The following is a 24,161-nucleotide window of genomic DNA, read 5'->3' on the forward strand; positions in this document are numbered from 1 at the left end:
GTGTGTGTGTGCACCAGTGCTCTTTCTGAATGCAGTTTGCTACCCAAGGTTCTTAGAATTAGTTGATCATTTTTGCACTTTACCCTTTTATCCAAATATGGCACTTCTGGTTATGCAAAAAAATATACCAGTAGCCAAAAAGCTAACATTTATAGTTTTAGTTTAAAAAAAATGATGAAATCACAGTTCATTCATGACACTTGTTTTTCAAACCAAAAACTGGACCTTCAAAATTATTTAAAATAACCAAAGAGCAAAACTAAATAAATAATTGAAGTTAAGAAATCATTACGTGAGAAGTTGGAAGCATCAAACCTAACTTTTTGAAAATCTGCTAATTGTATCAACTACCTCATGATTTAAAAGCTCTTTGTTTTCCATTATTGTCCTTAGTACTGCTGTGATACAGTGCCACAAAGTATAATAATGCAGAATCATACATATTCTATCTGCTCTGCGTCCTCATGCTGAGGAGGCACACGCTGATGTTACGTTAAATGATGGCGACGGGACTCTCCAGTCAGGGAGAGGAGCTCTTTTGTAACATGCAATTCATCAACGGTGACGCCCGTCCAGGACAAACCCAGGAAGCTAACGCTACCTCATCTCATCTCTGAAACGGTAAAATGGATTCCTGGTTTGTTGCTGGTGATGTTTGTTTGTGAGCACAACAAACGGATATTCCCAGTTAGATGACGAGCAAGATAAAAAGCTGTTCACTGGGACTGTGGACCTCATTTTCATCTCCTGTTTATTCTCCATCTGCATTCAAAGCAATTAATTTATGCTAATCTCCATTAAGGCCACGAATCCATAGACAAACTTGTGTTCCCCCTGCAAGGTCAGCCGCACAGGGAGGATCCACAAATCACTATACACACCCCTCCCCATCATTGGAAAAACACACTGGCTAAGTGCAAAAAAGTTGATGTTTGTTTGCCAGTACCTTCACACACACACACACACACACACACACACACACACACACACACACACACACACACACACACACACACACACACACACGCACACGCACACGCACACGCACACACGCACACACACACACACAGATGATATGGAGTGGAGATGTTAGGAGGGGAGGAGGGGGTGTTAGACATGGAGGCAGAAAGTTGACCTAAAAATTGTGTTTGCCTCCCAGCGGCTGAGGAAGCAACACCAAAAAGGAAGGAGTGCAAAACTCAACGTGTGCCATTTTTCAGATTTCAGTGTGAACAGAATACTCTGCTCACACTGATATAGGCTTCTGATAACAGCGTGACCATTTTACATCATGGGTCCAAATACTGGTTAGATCCAGTACTATCTGACATAATGCACCTGAGTTTCCATTTGTATCCACTTTGTCTTATTATGCACTGATGGACACCAGGGCCTTCTGTAGTCTGTCCCTACAATTCTAACATCATGTAAAAGTTGTTGTTATCCAGGCACTCTTCACACAGACTGATCCATTTACAGTAAATAAGGGGCACCTACAGTGGCTCTAAAATGAAAAGAAGTCAGAACATGTAAGAAGAAAGCTGAAAACTGACTACAACATTTGGACAAACAACATTTTACTGGACAGAAAAGATAAACATGCTCAGATTTTGCTTTGGGGTCCAAGATTTTAGACTTATTCACCAGGATTGTAATGAAAATATTTGTAACCTGTTTTTTGAAGTAGGGTTGCATTTACCCAAACATAAAATTGATTTTTATTTATTAAAATATCAGGAAAATATGTTGTCAAAGCCAGTAACACAGAGTCACTGTCTTACCTATATTTGGACCAATGCATTTATGTGTGAAGTCACTTTCCAGAGACCCAAACTCATTACATATCAGTTCACAGCTAGTAAAAAAACAGAGCCAACGACGGTGCTGAGAGAAATGATACTCGCCTGTCGCCAGAGATATTAATCCACTAATAAAAAAATAAGACTTTCTCCATCTTTGTCCAGAAAGTAAAATGTTATTGACATTAGCTGTTAGAAATGTCGATTGTGTTTCTTTTTGGGGATGTTTTTGTTTTTCTTAATGTCGTACTTTTATTGAGCGTCTGAAGTGATTTGTTAGCAAAGAGAATGGCTTGTTGTTGTGGCGTTGCTTTGGTCACAATGTGGTTTTTTTAGATGATCAATTAATGCATAAATGATGCAAAAGAAATCACAAATGTTTGAGTGGCCACACTTTTCGTGCTTTTTAAAAAAAATTAAAGACAGATTTTCATAACAAAAAGTAAATAAACTTTTCCTATGATGAACCACATGCTACATCTACAAGTGAAAGACAAAGATGTGACCAACTTTAGCAAGCAATAAGAAAAACCAAAGAGACGAGTGGGAAGAAAATAACACAGACAACAACACAGAAACTCAGAAATCCAATACCTTTCCTCCTTGCTGCAGTTAGCGTTTGTGATATCCAAGCTCTTACTGAAAACAGATTTGCTAAAAAGGGGGTAGAAAAAAAATAAATCAAGAGATAGACAGAAAGGCAGTCAAGCAAGGGAAAACCTAATGTGCAACATGCGAGTCTATTAAAAAATAAAAATAAATCTTGAAACTAATTTATTACTGTGAAACTAAAATAAAACAAGACATAAAATTACCAAGAACCCAAGAACTAAAAAACCTCAGATACATGCAGAGTTCGAGAACTAAGGAGTCAAAAATTAAGAGGAGACACACACTCATGGATCATGCTTGAGTCAGTGGGACATTCAACACACTCCCTTACCGTAAACAATCGCTTTCTGTATTTTTGCACCTCTGGAACATTTTTACAAGCTGTAATGTTCAGCTTTATTGTCTGAATCGTCCTCAGAAATAGGAGAACACAGCCAGACGCGCAGGCTTTCTGGCTGTAACAGCTGGTGAAGTGTAACAAATCAGACAGCACCTGCTGAGTGCAGCTCATCACGAGCAGAGCTGCGTGCAACAATGTGTATGAAAACTCCAGCATAGCGTATGTCAGCATTTAGAATATGGTTTTTGAACAATAAAAATACTCTGAATGCACAATTTGTTTTATATGAAGAGAAAAAGTTTTTCATGTTCCGACAACAAGAACACAGCAGACCAGGTGATGTCAAAGTTCACATAGGCTGCCCTGTTTGACCTAATTCAGCCTATCCACAGGTGCTGTGCATCTGCAAGAACCTTTTTCACCTCCTTTTCATGCTAGACCTGATTTAATCTATGTTGTGTCTGTCGTCACTCATGTACAAGGGTCCTGTCACTCACTCAACATAAATGACTCAATGAGGAAACATCAGTCTCCTTGTTCTACATTAGCCATGACTGTAACAAATTAAAATGCAATTTAAACATGGGCGAAAACAGTAAAACTCTAATATGCAGAGTAATAGTGCATATATTATTTATTATTAACAGGAAAAATATTTAAGTGGACAATGTCATATTAGAATAATACGTTCAGTGTACTTTAGAGTATTTCAGTATATTCCAATGTGCCTTGACTGCTGGTTTATGCAAATAAAGAACCTTGAACTTTGATATCATGGATCTAACAAAGCAAAACGAAAAAACACCCTTCAAGCTTTAATAATGTGCACTTAATGAAATACCAGTTTTTTATTGTGCAGCAATTTTGTGTGCATTAAACACAGACTTGTTAACAGGCATAGAGAAGTGTAACTTTTAGGTACTTATATGTGAAAGTTTTGTCTTTTATGTCGTTTCACTATAATTCACCCTTACAGGCCGGCTAAGTGACGCCCATGTCATGAGGCGCTGGTGCCTCCCTATATAATAGGCTGACGTAGCGTCAGATGTCATTCAAAACAAGCCCACCCCTGCCTTGCTTCCATACCCAGGAGGGCGGTCTGGTGAGACACTCACTCATGCTACTCAGAGAACCAGGGTTATATACATAACCTTAAGCTCGCTTTCACAGCATTCATTTTGTGTCTCACTATGGGAGAAATACTGACTCCCAGATTGCCAGACATGCTTGTTAAGGAGACAACTGTCTCCATTAGCACTTCATAGGGGAGATGCTGTCACCTGGGAGGAACCTCCACTGAGGACTGAATGCACCAGGTTACGTCCTGTTACATCTAACCTGTAAAACCTAGCAAATGTGTGAGGATGAGGCCCACTATGCAGCTGCACACACCTCCTGGATAGAAAGTCCCTTAAAGAGAGCTCATGCGGTTGCCAGACCTCTACACAGGCCAGCAAGAGGCTGAAGACCCCTCCAAGTATAGGCCAGGGCAATTGCTCCTACTATCCAATGGGCAAAGGTCCTGTTTAGACACAGGCTTTCCCATATGTGGTCCCTTTGTCTGACACTCTGGGTTCTGTCCATATAAATGCACAGAGCACAGACTGGACCCAAGGTATGCAGCCGCTGTTGCTCCTCTGAGGTGAAATGCAGTTGGTAAAAGGCCGGCAGTTCTACGGGGGAACATGTGCCGTCAACGTTTGGGATAAAAGTGGGGTTATTAAGCCGCATACTGAGTAGTATTATCTGAGGAGAATTGAATGCATGACTGATGCACTCATGCCGTCGCGGTGAGGGTGGAGTCTCTGTGAACCCATTCAAAGCTGGGGGGACTCTTATAGCCCCTTTGTTTCACCAGGTGAAAATTTCTCAGGTAAATCTTTTCTTTGAACTGTGTGGGAGCAACACTGAATTGTAGCCTGCAGCCCTTTTCCAATGTCCTCAGCACAAATGCTGACTGAGTGCAGATAGCCCAGCTCTTTATGTGGAGAGACAGAGGGCTCACCGGCCACTTCCCTGAAGATAGCATGTTGGCACCCCCTTGTGGTTGCTACGTGTAACATACGCCATCCCGATGTCCTGTCACCTCCCTCACCTGTGACGGAGGTGACGGGCACGTCTGCATTATCACAGTTTAATCCAGAATGCATGAGAGACGTGCTTGTTAAACAACACTGCAATCTTTTGCTGTTTCCCTCTGACGGGTCCAGTGACAGGAACGCCGGCCAGATTACTGCACTCTGTGTGGAACATGTCCCGTTGAACTTGCTCTGGAAAGGAGAGTTTTAGGCACTTAGAGGACCCTGAAAGCCCAGCACGCCAGCCCAGCGCAGTGCTGCTGGGGTGGCATGCTGGGCCCTTCTGCATGGATATAACAGCCGCCTGTTGAAGGGCGACAGGGGTGTCGAGGAGATCCTCTTTTTCCTTACTCGGCAGGTTGGTGAGCCCGAGCCAGAGTGCCGGCTCCTGGAGAATCATGAGACCCATGGCTCTCCCAGTAGCCTCTATAGCTACCTTGTGGAGGCGGAGGACGTGGTCAGTTATGACGCAGACTTCTTCCCACACTGTGGTATCTGATTTAGCTGTCATGTCCTCGTCTAGCTTGGCTTGGTAAGCCGTTAGCATAGAGGAGGCGTTGTGGGCTCTTACCCACAGAGCCGTTGCCTTGTAGCACTTATCTGTAAGGCTAGACTGAAAATGGTCTGTCTTGGAGAGGAGGGATGGGGTGATGAGGACAGAGATGTCTTCAGATGGTGAGATGGCTCACTATTAATAGTTCCACTTGTGGCATTTGACTTCATCCTCTCATAAACCAAAAGGGAGCTCACCACGATGGGGTGTTTTTTGCTGTATGGCTTTTCTTTCCACATCACTTCTATCTCATCAAGTAGCTCCGGGGTAACAGGCAACACATGCTTCCCCATCTTTTTCGCCTTTGGATATTTCTCACCATCAAAACAAGATTTTACAACCTCTGTTTGCACGCCGTACCACGGGATGTTGAGCCTAGCAGCTGCGTGCTTGCACACGTCCTGCATGTCCAGGAGAGACGGCAGTGCAGATTTTTCAACCTCACCGGTAGCCAAGGGCTTTTCAACTAAGCTGATGCTAGCCAAGGAGTTGGACTCCTCCTCCTCGTCAGACAGCAGGAGCTCCGTGTCGCCCGACTCATCTCCGTCCTCGTTAGCATCTCCATCCAGGATGACTTAAGCATGGGGGAAAGAACTCACATTTTTCATGTGAGGGTCTGCATCTGCCCAGCTCGAGCCTGGTGTTGCGGCCAAATCATCAGGCATTTCAATTTCTCCTTGCGCCGCAGCAGCCTCACACAGCAAAGGGTCACCACCCGACAGGTTAGCCTGGCGAGCTAGCCTGCGGCGGAGTAGTTTGCGTGTGAAAGCCGCGCAGTGTATCCCAGGCAGAAATCTATTTGGACAAAGTTTTGCAACTTTGTTGTCAGTCATAACCATGGTTAGCTAGAGAGTTGTGAACGTTAGCGAGCTCTACAACTCACTAAAGTCCAGAGAATATTGCTATTCCTCATCTAGCATGGGGTGAAAAGTACTTTTCTACAGGTATTGCTACCTAATGTGAGAACCTGCTAGCGCCGAAGGGTATTGCTACCTGATGATAAAGCTAGCGGTACCTTTATTAGCAAAGTGTTGCTACTTCCCAGGGTGAAAGTATTGCTACTTGACACCAACATTATGGGCTCAAAATGTGGTCATAAATATTTTGTACTTGTAAATCAGTTTTGTACTTGTAAATCAGGATTTGTATGTGTAAAAATAATTTGCGCGTGCGTAAAAAAGATTTGTATGTGTGTAAAAAAGATTTGTATGTGTAAAAAGAATTTGTGCGTGCGTAAAAAAGATTTGTATGTGTGTAAAAAAGATTTGTATGTGTAAAAAGAATTTGTGCGCGCGTAAAAAAGATTTGTATGTGTAAAAAAGATTTGTGTGTGGACTTAGCCAAAACCCCCCCTGCAAGTTACAAGTACGAATTTTGACCCTATTTTTCTTCCTGTCATCTGATTGGTCAATGTCATGTCAATCACAAATGTAACAATCCAATCAGAGAACAGATGGGTTTGGCTGTCGGAGGGGCACTTTTTGAACTGCAGGTCCTTGAAGGGAATAAATGCCCTTTACATGCCAACCCAGCGTTTTCCTTCATCACCACGAAGGAAAACAGTCTGTGGTCGTCCGAGTTTGGTGATTTTTGTGTCACAGGTCTACGTGCTTTATACAGGGACTTCCACAGCCTTTTCAACAGCGCGCTATGGACCGGGGGGGCAGTGTTTTGGAAATGACAGTCTTCATTACAAAGCTTTCTTCGTTATGAATTAGCATACATGTTTTTATTGAACATTTGAAGAACTAGCAAAAAACCCAGAAACTGTTGTAGAGGACAAAGTCAGAGATAGAAACGACAAGGAGCAGGTGCATCTAGTACAGGTAGAGCTGCTGCAAAAACCCACAGAGCTCAGCAGCCAGCGCAACAAATTCTGGATCCTTTGCTTTTAGTTAGCAGTTAGCATTAGCAGCACATCCTGCGTCCGATGTGAAAGGACCTTTATGCTGCGCACTGTGACTCACAGCAATGGTCCCGGGTCAGCCCTGACTTTGTGTTAAACTAATCCTAAAGTAATAATGGTATTTCTAACCACTGACATACCACAACTTTATCCTTTCAACAGCTGCTGAAAGTTAGCGGACCTAGCTGCTATCGGATATTTATATAGAGATCCTCCAGCTTCAAACTGTATTACCCTTCAAGGACCTGCAGTTCAAAAAAGTGCCCCTCCGACAGCCAAACCCATCTGTTCTCTGATTGGATTGTTACATTTGTGATTGACATGACATTGACCAATCAGATGACAGGAAGAAAAATAGGGTCAAAATTCGTACTTGTAACTTGCAGGGGGGTTTTTGGCTAAGTCCACACACAAATCTTTTTACACATACAAATCCTGATTTACAAGTACAAAACTGATTTACAAGTACAAAACTGATTTACAAGTACAAAATATTTATGACCACATTTTCAGCCCATACAACATTAGCCACAGGACAGTATTGCTACTGCTTGTATGCTAGCACCCAATAGCACAGGTGTCTACAGGCTTCTGTTAGAAACAAGAAGAAGCAGTGAGCAGATACCAATCCAGCACCCGGGAGCAGTATGCAGAGACTCAAGGGTACCTCAGGGTAACCGTTTGGTGGATTTGAACCCCGAACCTTCCGGTCATGGGGCGAACACTCTACCTACTGAGCTATCCCACTGTCTGGGCATCACTTAGCTGGCATAATGGCATTTGAGCTTCTGATAAGGTCACACAAGAGACATTCCCATAATGAGACAGGAAATAAGTGCTATAAAAGAGAACCACGACACTGGAACAATATCTTCAGCTCCTTCAACTTAACCTCTTCTATCAAACCATAAATTACTCAAAATACATCCAGAGCATATATTGAATTAACTGTGTTAGCTTGCTCTCTTGTAATATAAAAAACACATACAGCCACCACAGTGTCAACCACTGGTTACAGAAGTCCATCAGGCCATTAAATTGATGCTCCATCGGTCGTTTCAACTGCATCTGAATATAAAGTAAGTAATTTAATAAGGTAGCTTGATGAAAGCTTGTTTTCACACATAAACTCCCGACAACGACAATACGGTTCGGACATCGTCTCCAGTTTCCTGCAGCATGGGATTAATCCTCAGCTGGATTCTCACTCCTACTCTGGTTTTGGTGAAGGAGCTGCAGAGCCAGGACTGATGAAGACCGCTCACTCGCATTATTCTCAGATCGGTGCAATCAGATAATATGTTGATAAGATATTTTTTTCTGCTTTGTTTTTTTTTTAATGTTTTTAGAAGATTTTGAACTTTTGTCTTGTACTAATACCTCACTCCCCTAGTAACAACATGCTGTTGCTTCAACTCTTCATGTAGGGTTTCGCATTATCGTGTAATCTTTTCTGTTTGTCATATATGTGTGTACACCCATGTCCATACAAGGTTATTAGGCAGGAGGAAACACATGGATTGCAACCTCCTCCATTATTTTGTCACAGCTCAACTACAAAAACATCCACAGCATTTCGTGCACGCCAACTTGCTAAATGGATTTCAGTTCACAGCTTCTCAAACCGGGATGCTTCTTGTCCTCTTTGACTGCATGCTCCATGCACACTTTACCCACACCACGCACAAACCTGAGAGACCGGTCCATGCATTTCAACATCTGTGATGAATTTCTGCCAGAGCTAAGAGTGCACTGTTAGTCTCAGGCAGATCTAAACCCAGAGATTACATCAGGCCTTGTGTGATGTGTATTGTACGTCTGACACCACCAGAGAAAGAATAATGCATCATGTATTTAACCACAGTTCACTGAAGCGAGGAAGGACTTACAGCTGTTTGAGAGACTTCCCAGTAAACCTGACAGAGTTCAGTGAAATGAAAGATTGAAGTATGGCCGTACTAAGGGCAAACAGTACGTGTGTGAAATTAATATTTTTAAAAGGCCAGTTCAATTTTGATAAAGTGCTGTAAACTGTGATTAAATGCATTATTTATCATAACTGATAATCAATTCAAAACTCATCAATGACACTTTAAACAACAGCAAACTGCCTTGATTGACCTGGAGAAACATGTTTGTCCATGCACACGAGCACACGTGCCAGTCTCAGTCTTTTACCTCTGTCCGTGCGTGGCCATGTCGATGGCTCGCCGCACTGGTACAGGAGACCCTCCCTCTGTGACGCTCAGCACCTCCATGGACTTTCTCTCCGGCCTCCGCTTGCCGTGACGGCTCAGCATGGGTGAGTCTACACGCTTCCTGGGAGGGTCTGCTGAGCGGGCCCAGGGTGAGCCGAGATGAGAAGGAAAAAGATAAAGGCAAAAACATTAAAAATGATCATTTAAAAACAAAAAACAGTCAGAAGAATTCAAAAATAACACGTTATTCTATATTTATCAAATGGTAGAATCTCATAATGCTGATATAAAACAACAAATTAAAGTTACTTTTTTCTGTGGAAGGAAGACACTCATGGATAAAGAAGATAGCAAACGCACACAAAATACATTTTCTTGGCATCTCAGCTAGTATCAGTTTCACATTAAAAAGCTAATCAATATGTCAAAACATGACTGTATTAGCATATATTTAGCTTTAATTTGGTAGATTAGCTTTTTCCTAAATGGCTAACATTAGCTACATATTACTTCAACACATTAAAATACTGATGATTTAGCCAGTAAAACTAGCTGTAGTTACTTTCTCGACAACGGCTTTGCCATGTAAAACGTAATTATATAAATATGCAATTTGTAAATGTATGTATATGTAAATATGTCATTTCCAAAAACATATTGTTAAACTAGTAGTAACAACAAAAATTGATGAAAAAAGGCTCTACACAGAGTACACAAAGACTGTGTAGCTTTGTTAGCTAGCTTAGTCTGCACTCTTCCACAAAAAGATAGCTAACCACAGAGCTATACTCATAAAAACAGTGTATCTAACTAACTATCCAAGCAAAAACCAAAGCAAAAGTCACAAACAGGATGAAAAGTGAAAACGGCAAACCTACATTTATAGAAAGTCGGCTAACAGTCATAAGCCAAGCTTACTATCCGGTATTTAAGTGATGACATGATGAACCCTGCTTCGGGTCCAAACTACTCTGCGTTTTTCAAGGCTGTTGTGTTTTTAACATGTTTTAATGTTTTGTATCTTGTTCTATTTAATCTCAACAAACCTCTAAAAACAGTCAGTGATCACTCTCAGTTTTTATTACCACTGTTCATTTTAAAGCTCAGTTTTTAAACCCTTACGATGTAACTACAGCCCAGCCCATGCAGCAGTATATTAAAGACTAACCTTGTATCAGTGTTGCCAACTTCTCAGTAAGGAAAATCGCTATTGGCCGTCCTAAAAGTCGCTAAATGACGTCATCGCCTAATTTGCATAATTGGTCACGCTAATGTAATTGTAACCTATAAACCTATAGACATAAAGTGAGTAAAAAATGTCCTAAATGCAGTTAGAATTTATTTAGAACTACAAATTAAATTTCTTTTAGTAATTATTGTTTTTTAATGTCACAATTCCAACCCTGCTCCTTTATCCGGGCTTGGACCGGCAAAAGTGACCCGAAATTGGCACTCTGGTGGAGTTACATTGTGTGTGTGTGTGTTTATAAGTAGTTTTAAACCTTGTGATCCACAAAACAGCATAACAGTAAAAGAAGAACTGACTGCGTTACAGTCAGTGCGGGAGCAGCGGCGTCGCTCATGCACGATTCATTTGCCGTTTGGAGGCATAGGTGTGAACACCTCCTGCCCTGATAGCAGCTGGGGGAGGACTATCCTCCGCCTGTGAGTGCTTTGGCACGGTGAGGTGCCCACGGCAGCACGGCAGTGATCAGTGATGGGAATAACGGCGTTACAAGTAACGGCGTTACTAACGGCGTTACTTTTTTCAGTAACGAATAATCTAACTAATTACTATTCCTATCGTTACAACGCCATTACAGTTACTAACAAGAAAATGCGGTGCGTTACTATTTTTCAACAAACAGACGGTTGAAGCTGTCTTCAGCTTACCGCATCTTATATCAGCTGCACGGAAGTAGCTGTAAGTAATCTGGACGCTACAGCTTTAAGCAGCTGTGCGCGCTCCCGCGGACGGTAATCACGATCGCTGTCTAGCACAACACCTGGAGCTCAGGGGGCAAAACAATCGCATGAGTGCTGCTGTTTGACTGAGGAAGAATAAAGTAGTCGTGGTAAGTCAATCACATGACCACTTAAAGACAAAACAACAAGGTGATATATACCACTTTATAAATTGTACTGATAGGCCACGTAAAACCAGAGTCATGATAAACAATATATACGCGGTGTTTTTTTCCTCAATAGTTTTGTCACATTTACTGTCTAAGGACAGCGCCAGCAAGCACTCTCTGCTTATGAGCAAAAAATAAAAAAACGGGAAGTTTTAGGAGTGACGGCGAGAGAAAGAGAGAGAGAGAGAGAGAGAGAGCAGAAAAAGAGAGAGCGAGTTTTGAGATGTGAGAGATTTGTGACGTTTAGCGTGTTTGGAGTGTGTAGTTAATGTGTTGTCTTGTGTAGTGTTGTGGATGGTTTTGTGTTGTGTGTCAGAACAATGAGGCGACTGCTGTCTCCAGGTAGAAACAGCAGTGATACACCTGCTGCTGTCAGACCTGCAGGTATCAGGCTGTGATGTTCTCCTTTACAGTGGACAGAAGTTATTTTTTTGGAGTGGCACAAATAATTTGTGTGGCAGCTTATTGAAGAACAGCTGATTGTTCTGTAAATAGTTTGAAATGGTTATTTAAAAAAAGGGTAAAAGGTAAATGGATGCAAATAACTTTATTTGTTTGCAAAACTTGTGCATATGATTTTAAAATTGACAATTAATATTTGCATTTAAAGTTATGAAATATGATTCATTAAACATGTTTGTGGTTGTTACAGTAAAAAATATAACTTTTTCTACTGATTTTATGTTTTTTGTCTGATTTTAGATCAATTGTGCTAATACAGTATGTCAAAATGAAAACATAACTGTAAATTCAGACACATGAGGTTGTGCTAAAAAGGATGATACCAAACAAGGCAAATAAATCGTTTTTAAAGGTAAAATGTGGAGGGAAAATCAAAAGTAGTTAAAAATGGCCAATTATACCCTGGACCCCAGGGGGTTAAACATTTTTTAAAGTAACGCAATAGTTACTTTTCAAGTAATTAATTACTTTTAGAATCTTGTAACTCAGTTACTAACTCAGTTACTTTTTTGAAGAAGTAACTAGTAACTATAATTAATTACTTTTTCAAAGTAACTTGCCCAACACTGAGAGTGATACGTGTTTTCATGTCAAAAAGTCGTCATAAATATGTCTCCAATAACACCAGAGAAAGTCGCCAGATTTGTCGCTAGTCGCTTTTTAGAAAAAAAAGTCGCTAAGGGGTCTGAAAACTCGCTAAATATAGCGACAAAGTCGCTAAGTTGGCAACACTGCCTCGTATTGTGGATGGATTATCTCAGTTGTTCTCCTGACTGAAGTTTGGTCCGTTTACAGCATCCTGCCATGCGATTGCATTTGTCCCTAACCATCAGGAACCCTCACGTTAACTTTTATCGAGTGGAAAAAAGTTAGCGTTCATCCTCCAGTTTGACTGTGTTTATGCTAACATAGCTGTGTCGCTAGCGATCACGTAGCACATCATTATATACCAGCTAGCCCAACTTCAGTAACCCTACAAACGTCACTGCTGTTTAGTTTTCTGTCTTCATTTATGTTGGAAGTGATAGCAGAGCTGTACGTTTGAATGTTTCAGAAATCTCTCAGTCAGAACATGCTATATCATGTTTAGGTGGAAGCTAGCGAGCTAACTTCCTGCTAACTTCTAACTCTGTTAAATCTAACAAATTCTGTTTTCATGGATGCCTGGATGTTAAACATCATAGTTACACCTGGTAAAGCAGCAACGCTGATCATTTTATTAAAGATGAAAGAATTTAGACAGTTTTTAACTCTCAGTGATGCTGCAGTGTTTGTTTGACTTTGGGACCTGAAGCGGAGTTTGGACCCAGAAATGGCTAATGACGTCAGACTTAAAGACCGGATAGCCATCAGTTTTGATGAACCTTAGTCCTTTGAATTAAATATAAACACCTTTTTTTAAGTTGCTAGTTTGACATATTTAAAAGATCTATTAATATTAAAATAAATATTAGTAGGAACTTACTCAAACAGAAATGCAGATAATTCCTAATCCCTGTAAGATGGAGTCTGAATGCTACTCCTTAATTAAACTAGTTTAAATTGGCGAGGACACTGACAGACCACAGGTTATTGGTAGATATGAGTTGCTTTCAAAGTTAATAGAGATTGTTCAAAACTGGAATCAAACAACATGTATATTTTTTATAAAATAGGTTTGTGGCAATCCTGGATGAAATAATTAAAAAGAATCAAAACATATGGAATCAAAATACAGTGTTGGCATTTAAAACCTTCATTGCTTCATTTGCCTTACTCGATTTTGATTTACTGTATAAACCTGCTTAGCATGTTAACCAAAACTGCTGAGCAGAACCAAACCGTGGTGAATTTATCAAAGAACAAAGAGATCCTGTACTGATGGGGCTAAGGGGATGACCAAAGGTATTAAATTCACTCATCTGTTCCAAAGATATTAGCAAAACACCAAATAGTCGTTGAGGCATTCATGTATGGGCCAATGGCAGATATTGGTGAGACTGGCCTACCGATCTCGTTGCGCGGTGGCAGGTTCTGGTCCTCGTGGCTGGGATACCTCTCCTTCCGGTCCAGTAGCAAGAAGTAGATCATCTTTTCCTGGTTGTCACTGTAGAGACAAAGAGAGATGACCGTGAGCTGAGCACCCAGCGGTTGAGACTGGGACAAAAAGACGGTCCATCATCGCAAGATATTAAATGAAATAATTCATCAAGCTGACAGTTTGTCAAGCAGTCTCTAATATATTTCTCTTCTCCGTCTCAGTGCCTCCCACCCTTTCAATCTGCTTCATGTGTGGTTTTGTAAACGACTTTTTTCCCTTCATTGTCACTCACTCCTCAGACAGCAGATCTTTGGTCAGTTTGTCCTTGTCTCTGAAGCAGCCCAGGGAGTGCATGCTCTCCAGGACGTCGGGGTCGATCTCTTCAACCGAAGCCAGTGTTCTGATGGCCACCTTCCTGGGGATGGGCTGCTCGGGTTCTGGCTCGTTCTTTCCAGCTCTGCATCATAGACCGCACAATCAAACGTTCTGGTGAAGACACTAAAGCTTCACAATGAAAGAGAAGCTCAGTCCTTAAATTCAATGATCAGAAAAAGCTTTTGAAAACTTCAATTTGGTGGAAAGTTAGTAAGTGGTAAAGTAATTGAACCAAAGATGCACAGAGGTTTGTCAAGACAGCAAAAAATTGGCAAGACTTGCTTTTGATAACAGGACACATTTATACACAGTAAAAGAGTTTTAGAGTCATGCAGTCTGCTGTGTGACAACACCAGCGTGTCACCAGCAAAACTTCGTTACCCTCTGTGTGATTTCAAATCAAAAGAATTTGAGTTTTAAAATCCAGAAATATTATATCCATTAGAAATCAGAGGTGCATTAGAGCATCCTGATGATCTGGCCTCTCAGCGTTGGAGCAAACACAGCTCTCACTCTCAGGACTAATGGACACGAGAGGTCTCCATCAGAGAGTTCAAAAAACACTTATTATTTTCATTCTGCATTATCTGCTGTGGCGTTTTTCTTTCATCACATCACTTAAAGCAGACGTGCACGTACACACTGAACCAAGACAGAAGCAGACAAAAATAAACACAAGTGTCTGTACTCACAGATACCACGTATGCTTCTGGATCTGCTCCAACTGTAAGGACAAATAAACATTAATGAATGATTTCCAAGTGAAACGCACAAAGACGAGCAGGCTCGATGGTCTCTGAAGATCCAGGGAATGGGCGGCTTTATCAAACAGCATTAAGTTGCAGGATCCAGTGTCCACTTCACCACTACGAGGCACACTGGTGAGCATGCTGGTTAATTTGCACGCTGCAGCTTTTTCCAGCCTTTTTAAAGCTCAGGAGCAATGAACAGGAGCAGACCCTACAGCCACCGTCCGGCTAATTGCAGTGAAGTAAACCTAGGCTATGACTTAGTAGCAGGGAGGTTTGCAGTGTAAACGTTTAAAAGCCTTCCCTTTCAAATCTTCTTTATAAAACTGGTTTTTAAAAATAGTTTCTCGGTGACTTGTGTATCATTTCTTTGGTGTTTGATTTAGTTTTACACTTTTATGCTGTTCTTACTCCTGAATTACAGATTTATCAGATGTGGTATGATGCCTAAAACAGCTGCTTAACATGTAGATTGAAAGCAGATTATCTAACAGTACTTTTGTTATATTTGCAATGATTGTTTTCTAAACAAATCTTTGGCTTTAGGTGAAAAGAAAGCACAGCAGCTGCAAGGCCAGTCACAGTGCAAATGTGCTAAATTTAGCACAAGTGCATCATGTAGTTCCTAAGGCAGCAGCCGGAGATCATAAAAATGCAAAGCGACCACAGTCATGCTGATGGAGGACTTCAGCCCTCTCCGGGTCTATAACGAATCGGGCCAGGAGGTGATGTGACGTGGGCAGACTGCAGCAGCTTACCGTCAGTCTCTTAATGGGGTCTACTTCAATCATGCCACGCAGAAGGTTCTGACAGTCTGGAGGGATAAAGTGAGGCATGTGGAAAACTCCCAGCTTCACCTTCTCCAGCAGGTTTCTCAGGTTGTCGTCATCAAAAGGAAGAGCGCCCTGAGAAAAGGCACAATGGTAACGTCTAAACATTTACACATTTCAATCCCTTATTTTCTGTTATACATCCTGTTGTAGTGGTGGTTACTTTTGAATAACATGGTCTTAATAAAGGTCTGCATAGCTGTAGACACTCCTTTGGAGTCTAAAGTCTTCCCAATGCTGTAAACGCTCCGTTTCAGATTGTTCTGTACTCCCAGACCTTCATAATGTCAGCGAGAGTGGATATCTACAGTTGGTCACATGAGGCACAGAAGCCCCGCCCACTGGCTACTTAACCTTTCTGTTGATGAGCAGAAGGCAATCAGAGAAAAGTGGTAACAGCCTTAAAGGGGGAGGAGCTAAACGAGCTTTCAGTTAGTGGATGAGCAGAGATGTCGCCTCTAGGCCTGGTACAACCTAAATAATTACTCAATAATTATTATTAAACTAACATTATTAATATGTGGATTGCTCTGTGAATCATGCAAACTACCAAGAATGAAGATATGGAGCTAAAATGAGCACAGCAGATCCTGGTTCTTTGTATTTAAAATCACAGCTAGAAAATAATAAACTGCATCATGTGTTTATAAATGCACCAGCAACATGAGATCACATGACCCAGCGCTGACATCTGCCTGTTGTCATGTAACCAGCCTGTCAGGTGTGCCCTGAGAGATAATCTGCCATTTGACAAAGAAGGTGGCCAGAGGCAGTTTTGCGAGAGGTATCAGTCATCAGAGTGAGTGATGATGAGGCACTCTGTGCTGCAGCCAGCCGCTCTGCCTCTGCTCTCCAGCTAGGGCGCACGCTCAATAACATGATGACTGATACCGTTTCCTCCTCATAAAAAACAAGCAGGATGAAGCCAGATGGTCACTGACACTGCGTGGGTAATCAAAACAACACGAGCGGAGAGATTTATCTTCACATGATGACTGTGTTATGTGATCCATCTTCATCAAGAGGATAAAACACTCGTGCATTCACAGGGCACCAAAACAAACAGTCATTTACTCACAACTATCACATTACAGAGCTGCTGGTATGAAAAGCCTTCGTTATGTGATGTGTCCGGACGAAGCAAAGCTGACATATTCAAATCATTTTGTAGGGGAAAGAAAAAAAACCAATATTAGGATAAACCGGATTTTCCCCACATAAATATTTTATTTTCCCACAACCTGGAATGTAGAAAACCCTGCATTCCAAATCAGCCAACAAGGAGTTTTTCAGAGGCCAAACTACATACAAGCTGCCATCTTTACCATAACATAGCCACGCACACGTGGTCAGGGTCTAAATGTATCTATTAGCTTGACAAGAATAAGTCGATTATTTTATGGACGGACAGAATTTCTGACCACATTTTAAAATTAAGCATCGTTTGATGAAACTACACAAACGTGAGCTCTCTAACTTGCATTTTCTCATATGTTAACGCGTTAACGAGCTAACCGCACTAACGCGTTAACGCCATGCAGCTCCACACACGGGGCGATCCACGCTAACTCACTAACGGAGATTAGCGGTTATGGCGTTAACATCATTTTAACGAGATTAACTCTGACAGCACTAGTTGAAACAAAACAGTGATTAAAGAACTAAAGTCTCATTTAGATTCAGGGCATCAAGGCTGTAAGTACACATAGATATGCTGGTATAATAATATTTAGTAATAATGAATCATTTAAGCTAGCCATTCAAGCAGGAGGGAACAATGAGACAAAGGTCAGAGCTGGGCTCTCACTGGCAAATGTGCTATTAGCACCTCCTGCAGAGCTAAACAGTCACTGCAAACACAGATTCCACAGAGTTCTCCTGAAAAGGCAAAGCTACGGTCGTTAGGGCACAGGAACATAATCTGCATGCAGATGTATGCAACCAGCAGCCACGTGTGCAAAGACCTACAGCAGTGCTGCCTGTGACCGGCCTTAAATAATCGATCACCGTGTTTTAGACACGTCACTCATGAAAAGCAGATTTCTGTTGTGGAAACATTCCTCTGCATTCGGTCGTTTGTCGATTCACAATTTAGAACAAGGAGGCCCGTTACAAAGGAAAGGAGAACATCCTGTCTGTACCCATTTTATTTATAATGTGTGTCAGGAGAATTATTCTAAAACACTTCTTCAGTTGAGAATCAGAGAGGAGAAACACAGTTTCTTTATTTATACATCACTGGGTGTTTGTTCTTTACATTGGATTGTGGATGTTTAGGTGTGTGTGTGTGTGTGTGTGTGTGTGTGTGTGTGTGTGTGTGTGTGTGTGTGTGTGTGTGTGTGTGTGACCCCATAAACGACTTCCCTAAACCTGCTGGTCTGGAAAATCCAACAGTTCATCTATATGTAAAAAATGCACTTAGCCTAAAACTGACATAGATACGTTTATCCTACCGTAAAACAATAAAACAAGGTATGACCTCTCCCATGCTCCCAGGATGTGGGTTTGAATACCAGAACACCCTGGAATGCACACAAAGCCTACTAAAGATCACACATCCTATCACTACACAATCGATTATACACCTCTAAGCATATATGGAAACTTATATCATTAAAAGATTATACTGACTACTAAGTACAATTTTCTATTGACAATGTGGTTTTAATATTTTATCAGTACACATTGTGTTTCCAGCAGCGCATCTTTAATTGAATCCTGGCTGGTGGAAACCACAGACTCCAGGTATACCAAAGGATGCAGAGTGCTCCCATCAGGTGATTAACTTTGTCCAGAAGTAATTAACGACCTTTTTTACTCTATCCCGGCTGTATACATTATAAATACTCTGCCAAGGAAAAGTCTGAATTAACTCCGCCCCTTCGTTTTTTTCCCTTGTTACGTTGTATCAAATCAGGATTTGCCCGATTTAGAAAATTTAATTATTTTAATGTTAAGATTCTGTTGTGCTTCCTCGTGGGTACGATGTTCCTCTTTTTACAGTTGTTTGCATCCCTCTTCATGATTTTTTGATTTTGTTTAGCACCTTTTTGTATTCTGGGGTCTGTTCAGTTTGTCATTACATATTATATTTAAACTATTTGGTTTCTTTGTGGGCATTTTGCATCTCTTAGTAATACTTTATGGTCATTTATCACACAATCGTAGCTGTTTTGAATCTCAGTTTTTTTGTCTTTTTGCCTCTTTTTTCTGGGATGTTTGCAGCTCTTCAATAATAATGGAAATGTTATAAATTTCACTGCTGTTGCATGAAGACGCTAAACACGTGTCAAAATGACTTTAAAAGCACAATGTCCAGGCCATTTTCTGCCATTGCAGTGCAGTAGGAGAAGTCACTTACCACTAAAAGTGCAAACAGGATGACTCCACAGCTCCACGCATCGGCCTTTCTCCCATCATACTTCTCCCCCTGGTGCACACATGCAGACACACACACAGATGAGCTTCGTCCTAAAATGTTTCCCAAACCTCACCCTGGCTGCTCTGGGCCTTAACACATTAACTGACCAAAAATCGCAGCCCTCATTTCTCAAAATGTATTAAATTAGCATCTAAAATCATTTGTAGTCCCAGTTTTATAGAAATAAAATTGTTAATGAAGAATTATTAGTAAACAACAACACTAGATCACAAATGCTCATAATTAATAATGTTTTGGGGGTTTTAAACCTTGAAAAGAACAAAAGTACCGCCCTTTGTCGCAGTTTGATTTTACAGTCATGTGTTTAATGCTAAATATTTTGAATGTTGACAGCATAGAAACACAGCTGGGCTACTGTCCACTAAAAACAACGTCTATTTCTTACATTAGAAACAGGCATTTTTTTAAACAGCAACTTTGTGTTTTTGACTTGGGAGAAGTATTTAATAAAAACATAAACCATGCAGATTATGACCCTTTACTCAGAGAGTACAGAGCACTCACTCGGGGCATACTGTTGATAGAAGTGCCCCATGATAATCAAAACTAAGACGCTATCACAGAAAAAGGGATCAAACTGAAAAGAAAGTCTTGACTTTATGAAGATGTACAGGTACGGGCAGCTGGAAGTAGGAATAAAAAGAAATATGGCAATAAAGAGGCACAAGTGAGGAAGCCTGGTGAATGCACAGAGGATGGAGCAGTGATGTAAGAGCCACTCTGATTCAGAGCTCCTATTATTGAATGAAAGAAAGAGACAGACGAGAAGAGAGCGAGCACTTACCCTGATAACCTCTGGGCAGGCGTAGTGTGGAGATCTGCAAGAAGAGGCGGCCATTCAGGATACAACATGAAACACAATAAATACACTGGGGAAGTATCAGCTGATGCTCCAGATAGCAGTTCCTTTGAAACACGCAAGTCTTTACCTCACATGCATTAAAATAATGACATCAGTCTTTATTGCATGACAGATTTCTTTATGCTTAAAGAGTATTACCTAACATCGAACAGCCTCAAAACAGACTCTTGTGCTGTGCTGGCTCGGCTTATTGGATAACGTACGGCAGCATCCAACACACGGCAAAAAAGCCAAAAACAATCCGTAATGTTAAACAAAAGTTATACAAACTTATAAAAAGGTTGTAGTAAGACGTTAGCATAAAGACAGACAAAAAATGTCTTTAAAAAAGCGACATGGGCTTTCTTTTATGTCTTTTATCATAGTGCCAGACCTTTAAGAGCACATTTGTCAAGTGCAGGTATGTCTCAAACCTCTGATACTGGGACTCTGAAGTATCAGAGGCCCTAAACAGCTTTATAGCACTCTGAAAATTAGCATAACCAATACCCACAAAGAAGAAGTCAGCTTCGATCCATCCATTTTGAACTTTGTATTTACGAGGTGCAACCTGTCCCAGGTGACACTGGGCGAAAGGCCTTGGACTGTAAGAGGAAACCAACAACATGCAACCTCTCCACAAACGCCCCAACCAGAGGTTTGAGCCAGGAATCACTTGCAGTGATGCTACATTGCTCATCACTGCATCACTATGCCGCTAGTGCAGTTTCCTCAGTTTCTAATAACAGCTTGTAAAATATCCAAACCACTCGTTGGACTGCAGGAAACTTCTGGAAGAGCTGACTCTGGAGTGCAAGATCTTTCTTGCATCAACATATCTACATTTTGAAACAGAAGCTTGCACGTGTGTTTCTGATGCACTGTATGCAAGTGAACAAATCCTGTGAGCTCGATAAGCAAAGAAATGTGTGCAGACCTTTATGAAAAGAACACCAAGGCTTTCGCTGCAGACTGTGGAACGATGGTCCAGGGAGAATGAATTCAACCATCTCTGCTGTGATGGTTATCAGACTTTGCAAGACAATTTAAAAGAGAAAATCCTCTATAATAGAACAATAATCCTAAACGCACTTCAAAATCCACAACATATGACCTGAAGCGGCACAAAAGTTTTGCCATGTTTCTCACAGTTCACAACCCACATCACTGAAAATCTGAGTGTTCACAGAGCAGTGCAGGCAAGATGGATAAAGAATCTCACAGTCGGAGCAGACACTTGCAGAAGCAATGGGCGAAAATATGCCAGAAAGTGAAAGACTCTGAAGTGCTGCAGAAAGAGCGCTACGAGCTGTGATAGAGCCAAAGGGAGCGTTAAGTACTGACAGAGCACGGTGCCCAAATATGGGCTCCGTGCTCGTTTTCCTTTGTCGTTAGCCTTCCTGTTTAAATACTGCACTTTCTGCTTTTTGAAACATGGTCATTTTTCACAAAAAAGTTATTTCTCCAGTATTTCCTCTCATGTCTGCATTCTAAAAAAATCTAATAATTGCACAAATGCAGCAGAACTAACTCTACTCTGGAGCTTCCCTGTGCGGATTCATCATGGAATAAACGAAGCAGAGAGCATGACTTCTTCCAGCAGCATCCCATCTAAACTCGCAGAGTAAACACACACTCCATCTTCACTCGCAACATACTTAATTATGATAATGTATGTAAACCCAGTCGATCGGAACTACTCAAACACAGTCGTGTCAAAATACACTAACTGCAATCTAATTACACCCGAGCTAATTTTCATCCTTCCTGCTGGAGGCAGCTTGTTCATTTAATGAATTCCATTAACGTCACATGAAGTGAAAGAATCTTTTGACTTACGAGAGATATTTAAAGGATCGCTCAGTGAAAGAGTAATCTGACAGACCCCAACACGGACACAGTGTCAGCATGAGCTTGAAGACTATTAGTGACTCGAAAGCCCCACTCCCACTGACTGAATCCAATCGATGCACGCGTACTGCCAGCTCCACTGAATGCCAGCAAACAGCCATAAATTACTGAAAATATGCAGATAAAAAAATCCATATGCAGAAGTCTAAACTAGGTCCAGAAGTAAAGGACGCCCTATACTGGTTCACTTATATTGCAGATTTCCAGTATCCATCCTATCAGACTATAAGGTACGCCCCAAAGAAAGGTATGTATCGGTACATCACATGTCAGATTTGCCAACATTTCCACGTCATATTTTGTTTTATTGGTGATTCTGACACACAGCCAGGACACAACATGTCCAGCACAGGGTCAAACTGTCAACATGTTTGTATACTGGAGGACTTGGACTGCAGAGATTTGTCTCCCTCCTGCTTTGTGCAGCATTTCTGAGCCAGAGCAGCCAGACTTTAGCCGTTCCACATGGCTGACTCTGGGAAATGCTGCGTGGCCTACAGCTGACCAGCACATATCCTGTAGAGCCCACAAACACTACACAACAAAAACCAGGAAAGGTTTCTACTGCTGGAACAATCATTTTTCATTACGTTTTTGATTTATAGCAAAACAAAAGATTGTTGCTGGTTCTAACATGATGCTGGAAAAATTAAACTGTGAACCATTATGTCTCTCGAGAGAGTCAGAAACAAAGAGCTAAAGCAGGTTTTAAAGCTGAGAAGTAAATGGAGAGACTGGCGAGTTAAAGGGATTTAAAGTCATGCAAATCAAGATGTGCAAATAATGGTAATAACTATATAACCATGGAATACATTTAGAACAGTAATAACATCATCTATTGTTCACATTTGGTGCTCGTTATAAAGAACTCAAAGCATAACGTGTCAGACATTCACTTGGTATAACTTGCAAGTCAAATAACTTGAATACGAACCCGCAGCTGGTCTCCAGCAGACTGTCCCCGACCTGCAGAGACGCCATGCCAAAGTCTGCTATCCTGATGTTGTTCTTCTCATCTAACAACAAGTTCTCGGGCTTCAAATCTCTGTGGCTGCCAGAGAACAGCAAAGCACAGACAGTTCCTTACATTAGTCTACTCGTGACATATTTTCTTGGTGGTGGCTTTTCAAGGGACTTGAATTAGTTATATGACTCTGTTCAACAGGACAAACATCACAGCAGGCAATAATAAGTGAGACAATCTGAGCCCAGCTGGAGTCATGACTCTGCATGCACATGGGCCTTATATTTTAGCTGCAACCCTGGTGGTGCTAAACAGTCTGAGGACAAGTAAAGAACAAGTAAACACATCATTCAACCTGGAGCGCAGGCTGGTTTCTAACCTTTATTTAAGGTCTTATTGTCTGCACGCTGAGGTCCATAGGATCCTTCAGGAATGGTGACATTACAAAGTAATGTTTACAAAGAAAATGACTCTGCACTTGCTCTGTGACCTCAGCGACACGTTACATAGAGAGTCGAGTCTACAAATTTAGTAAATTATGGTTCTGATTAAAGTCACATGGGAGGATGAAGCTTGCTATGCTTTAGGACAGGGGTGATGGTGACAGCAAGATCAGCTTCATGCTTTTAAACCAGGGCTGCAGAGAATAATGTGTGATGGCGTGCTGAAGACGTCCATCTTTTAAAAATGTAACATTCTTTTTCCCATTTTGTGAGGCACCAGTGTGAACACTGGTGCCTCTACAGTACACCAAGATCATGTACTGTAAGAATCTGTTCCACACTGATCAGTTTAGCAGTTTTAAATTGTCCTACGAGGCTCGACTCAAAGTAGTGAATACAGAAGGTCATCAGCGCTGTGCCAGTTGTCGCAGTCATGTCCCGACCTCCTCAGGGAAATGGCCTTTAATGATTTCTGTAATCAAGACAAGGTGATTGCAACTCAT

General features: G+C 41.3%; 1 protein-coding gene across 4 annotated transcripts in view; it reads right to left on the minus strand.

Moving 5' to 3' along the window:
- Positions 1 to 24,161, minus strand: part of LOC116329712 (serine/threonine-protein kinase BRSK2) — a 152,060-nt gene that overhangs the window by 23,905 nt on the left and 103,994 nt on the right. For 3 of the 4 annotated variants that reach the window (XM_039619267.1, XM_039619220.1, XM_039619142.1), the window contains exons 5-12: positions 23,186 to 23,302; positions 20,284 to 20,317; positions 19,419 to 19,487; positions 15,986 to 16,132; positions 15,171 to 15,202; positions 14,396 to 14,560; positions 14,072 to 14,169; positions 9,467 to 9,620 (exon numbers count right to left, since the gene is read on the minus strand). In XM_039619267.1, the coding sequence (XP_039475201.1) occupies positions 9,467 to 9,620; positions 14,072 to 14,169; positions 14,396 to 14,560; positions 15,171 to 15,202; positions 15,986 to 16,132; positions 19,419 to 19,487; positions 20,284 to 20,317; positions 23,186 to 23,302 (816 nt within the window). The remainder of the gene's footprint in view (positions 1 to 9,466; positions 9,621 to 14,071; positions 14,170 to 14,395; positions 14,561 to 15,170; positions 15,203 to 15,985; positions 16,133 to 19,418; positions 19,488 to 20,283; positions 20,318 to 23,185; positions 23,303 to 24,161) is intronic. The other variant, XM_039619175.1, reaches the window with a different exon arrangement.

The sequence above is a fragment of the Oreochromis aureus genome, linkage group 1 (assembly GCF_013358895.1).
Source record: "Oreochromis aureus strain Israel breed Guangdong linkage group 1, ZZ_aureus, whole genome shotgun sequence".
Taxonomy (NCBI): Eukaryota; Metazoa; Chordata; class Actinopteri; order Cichliformes; family Cichlidae; genus Oreochromis; species Oreochromis aureus.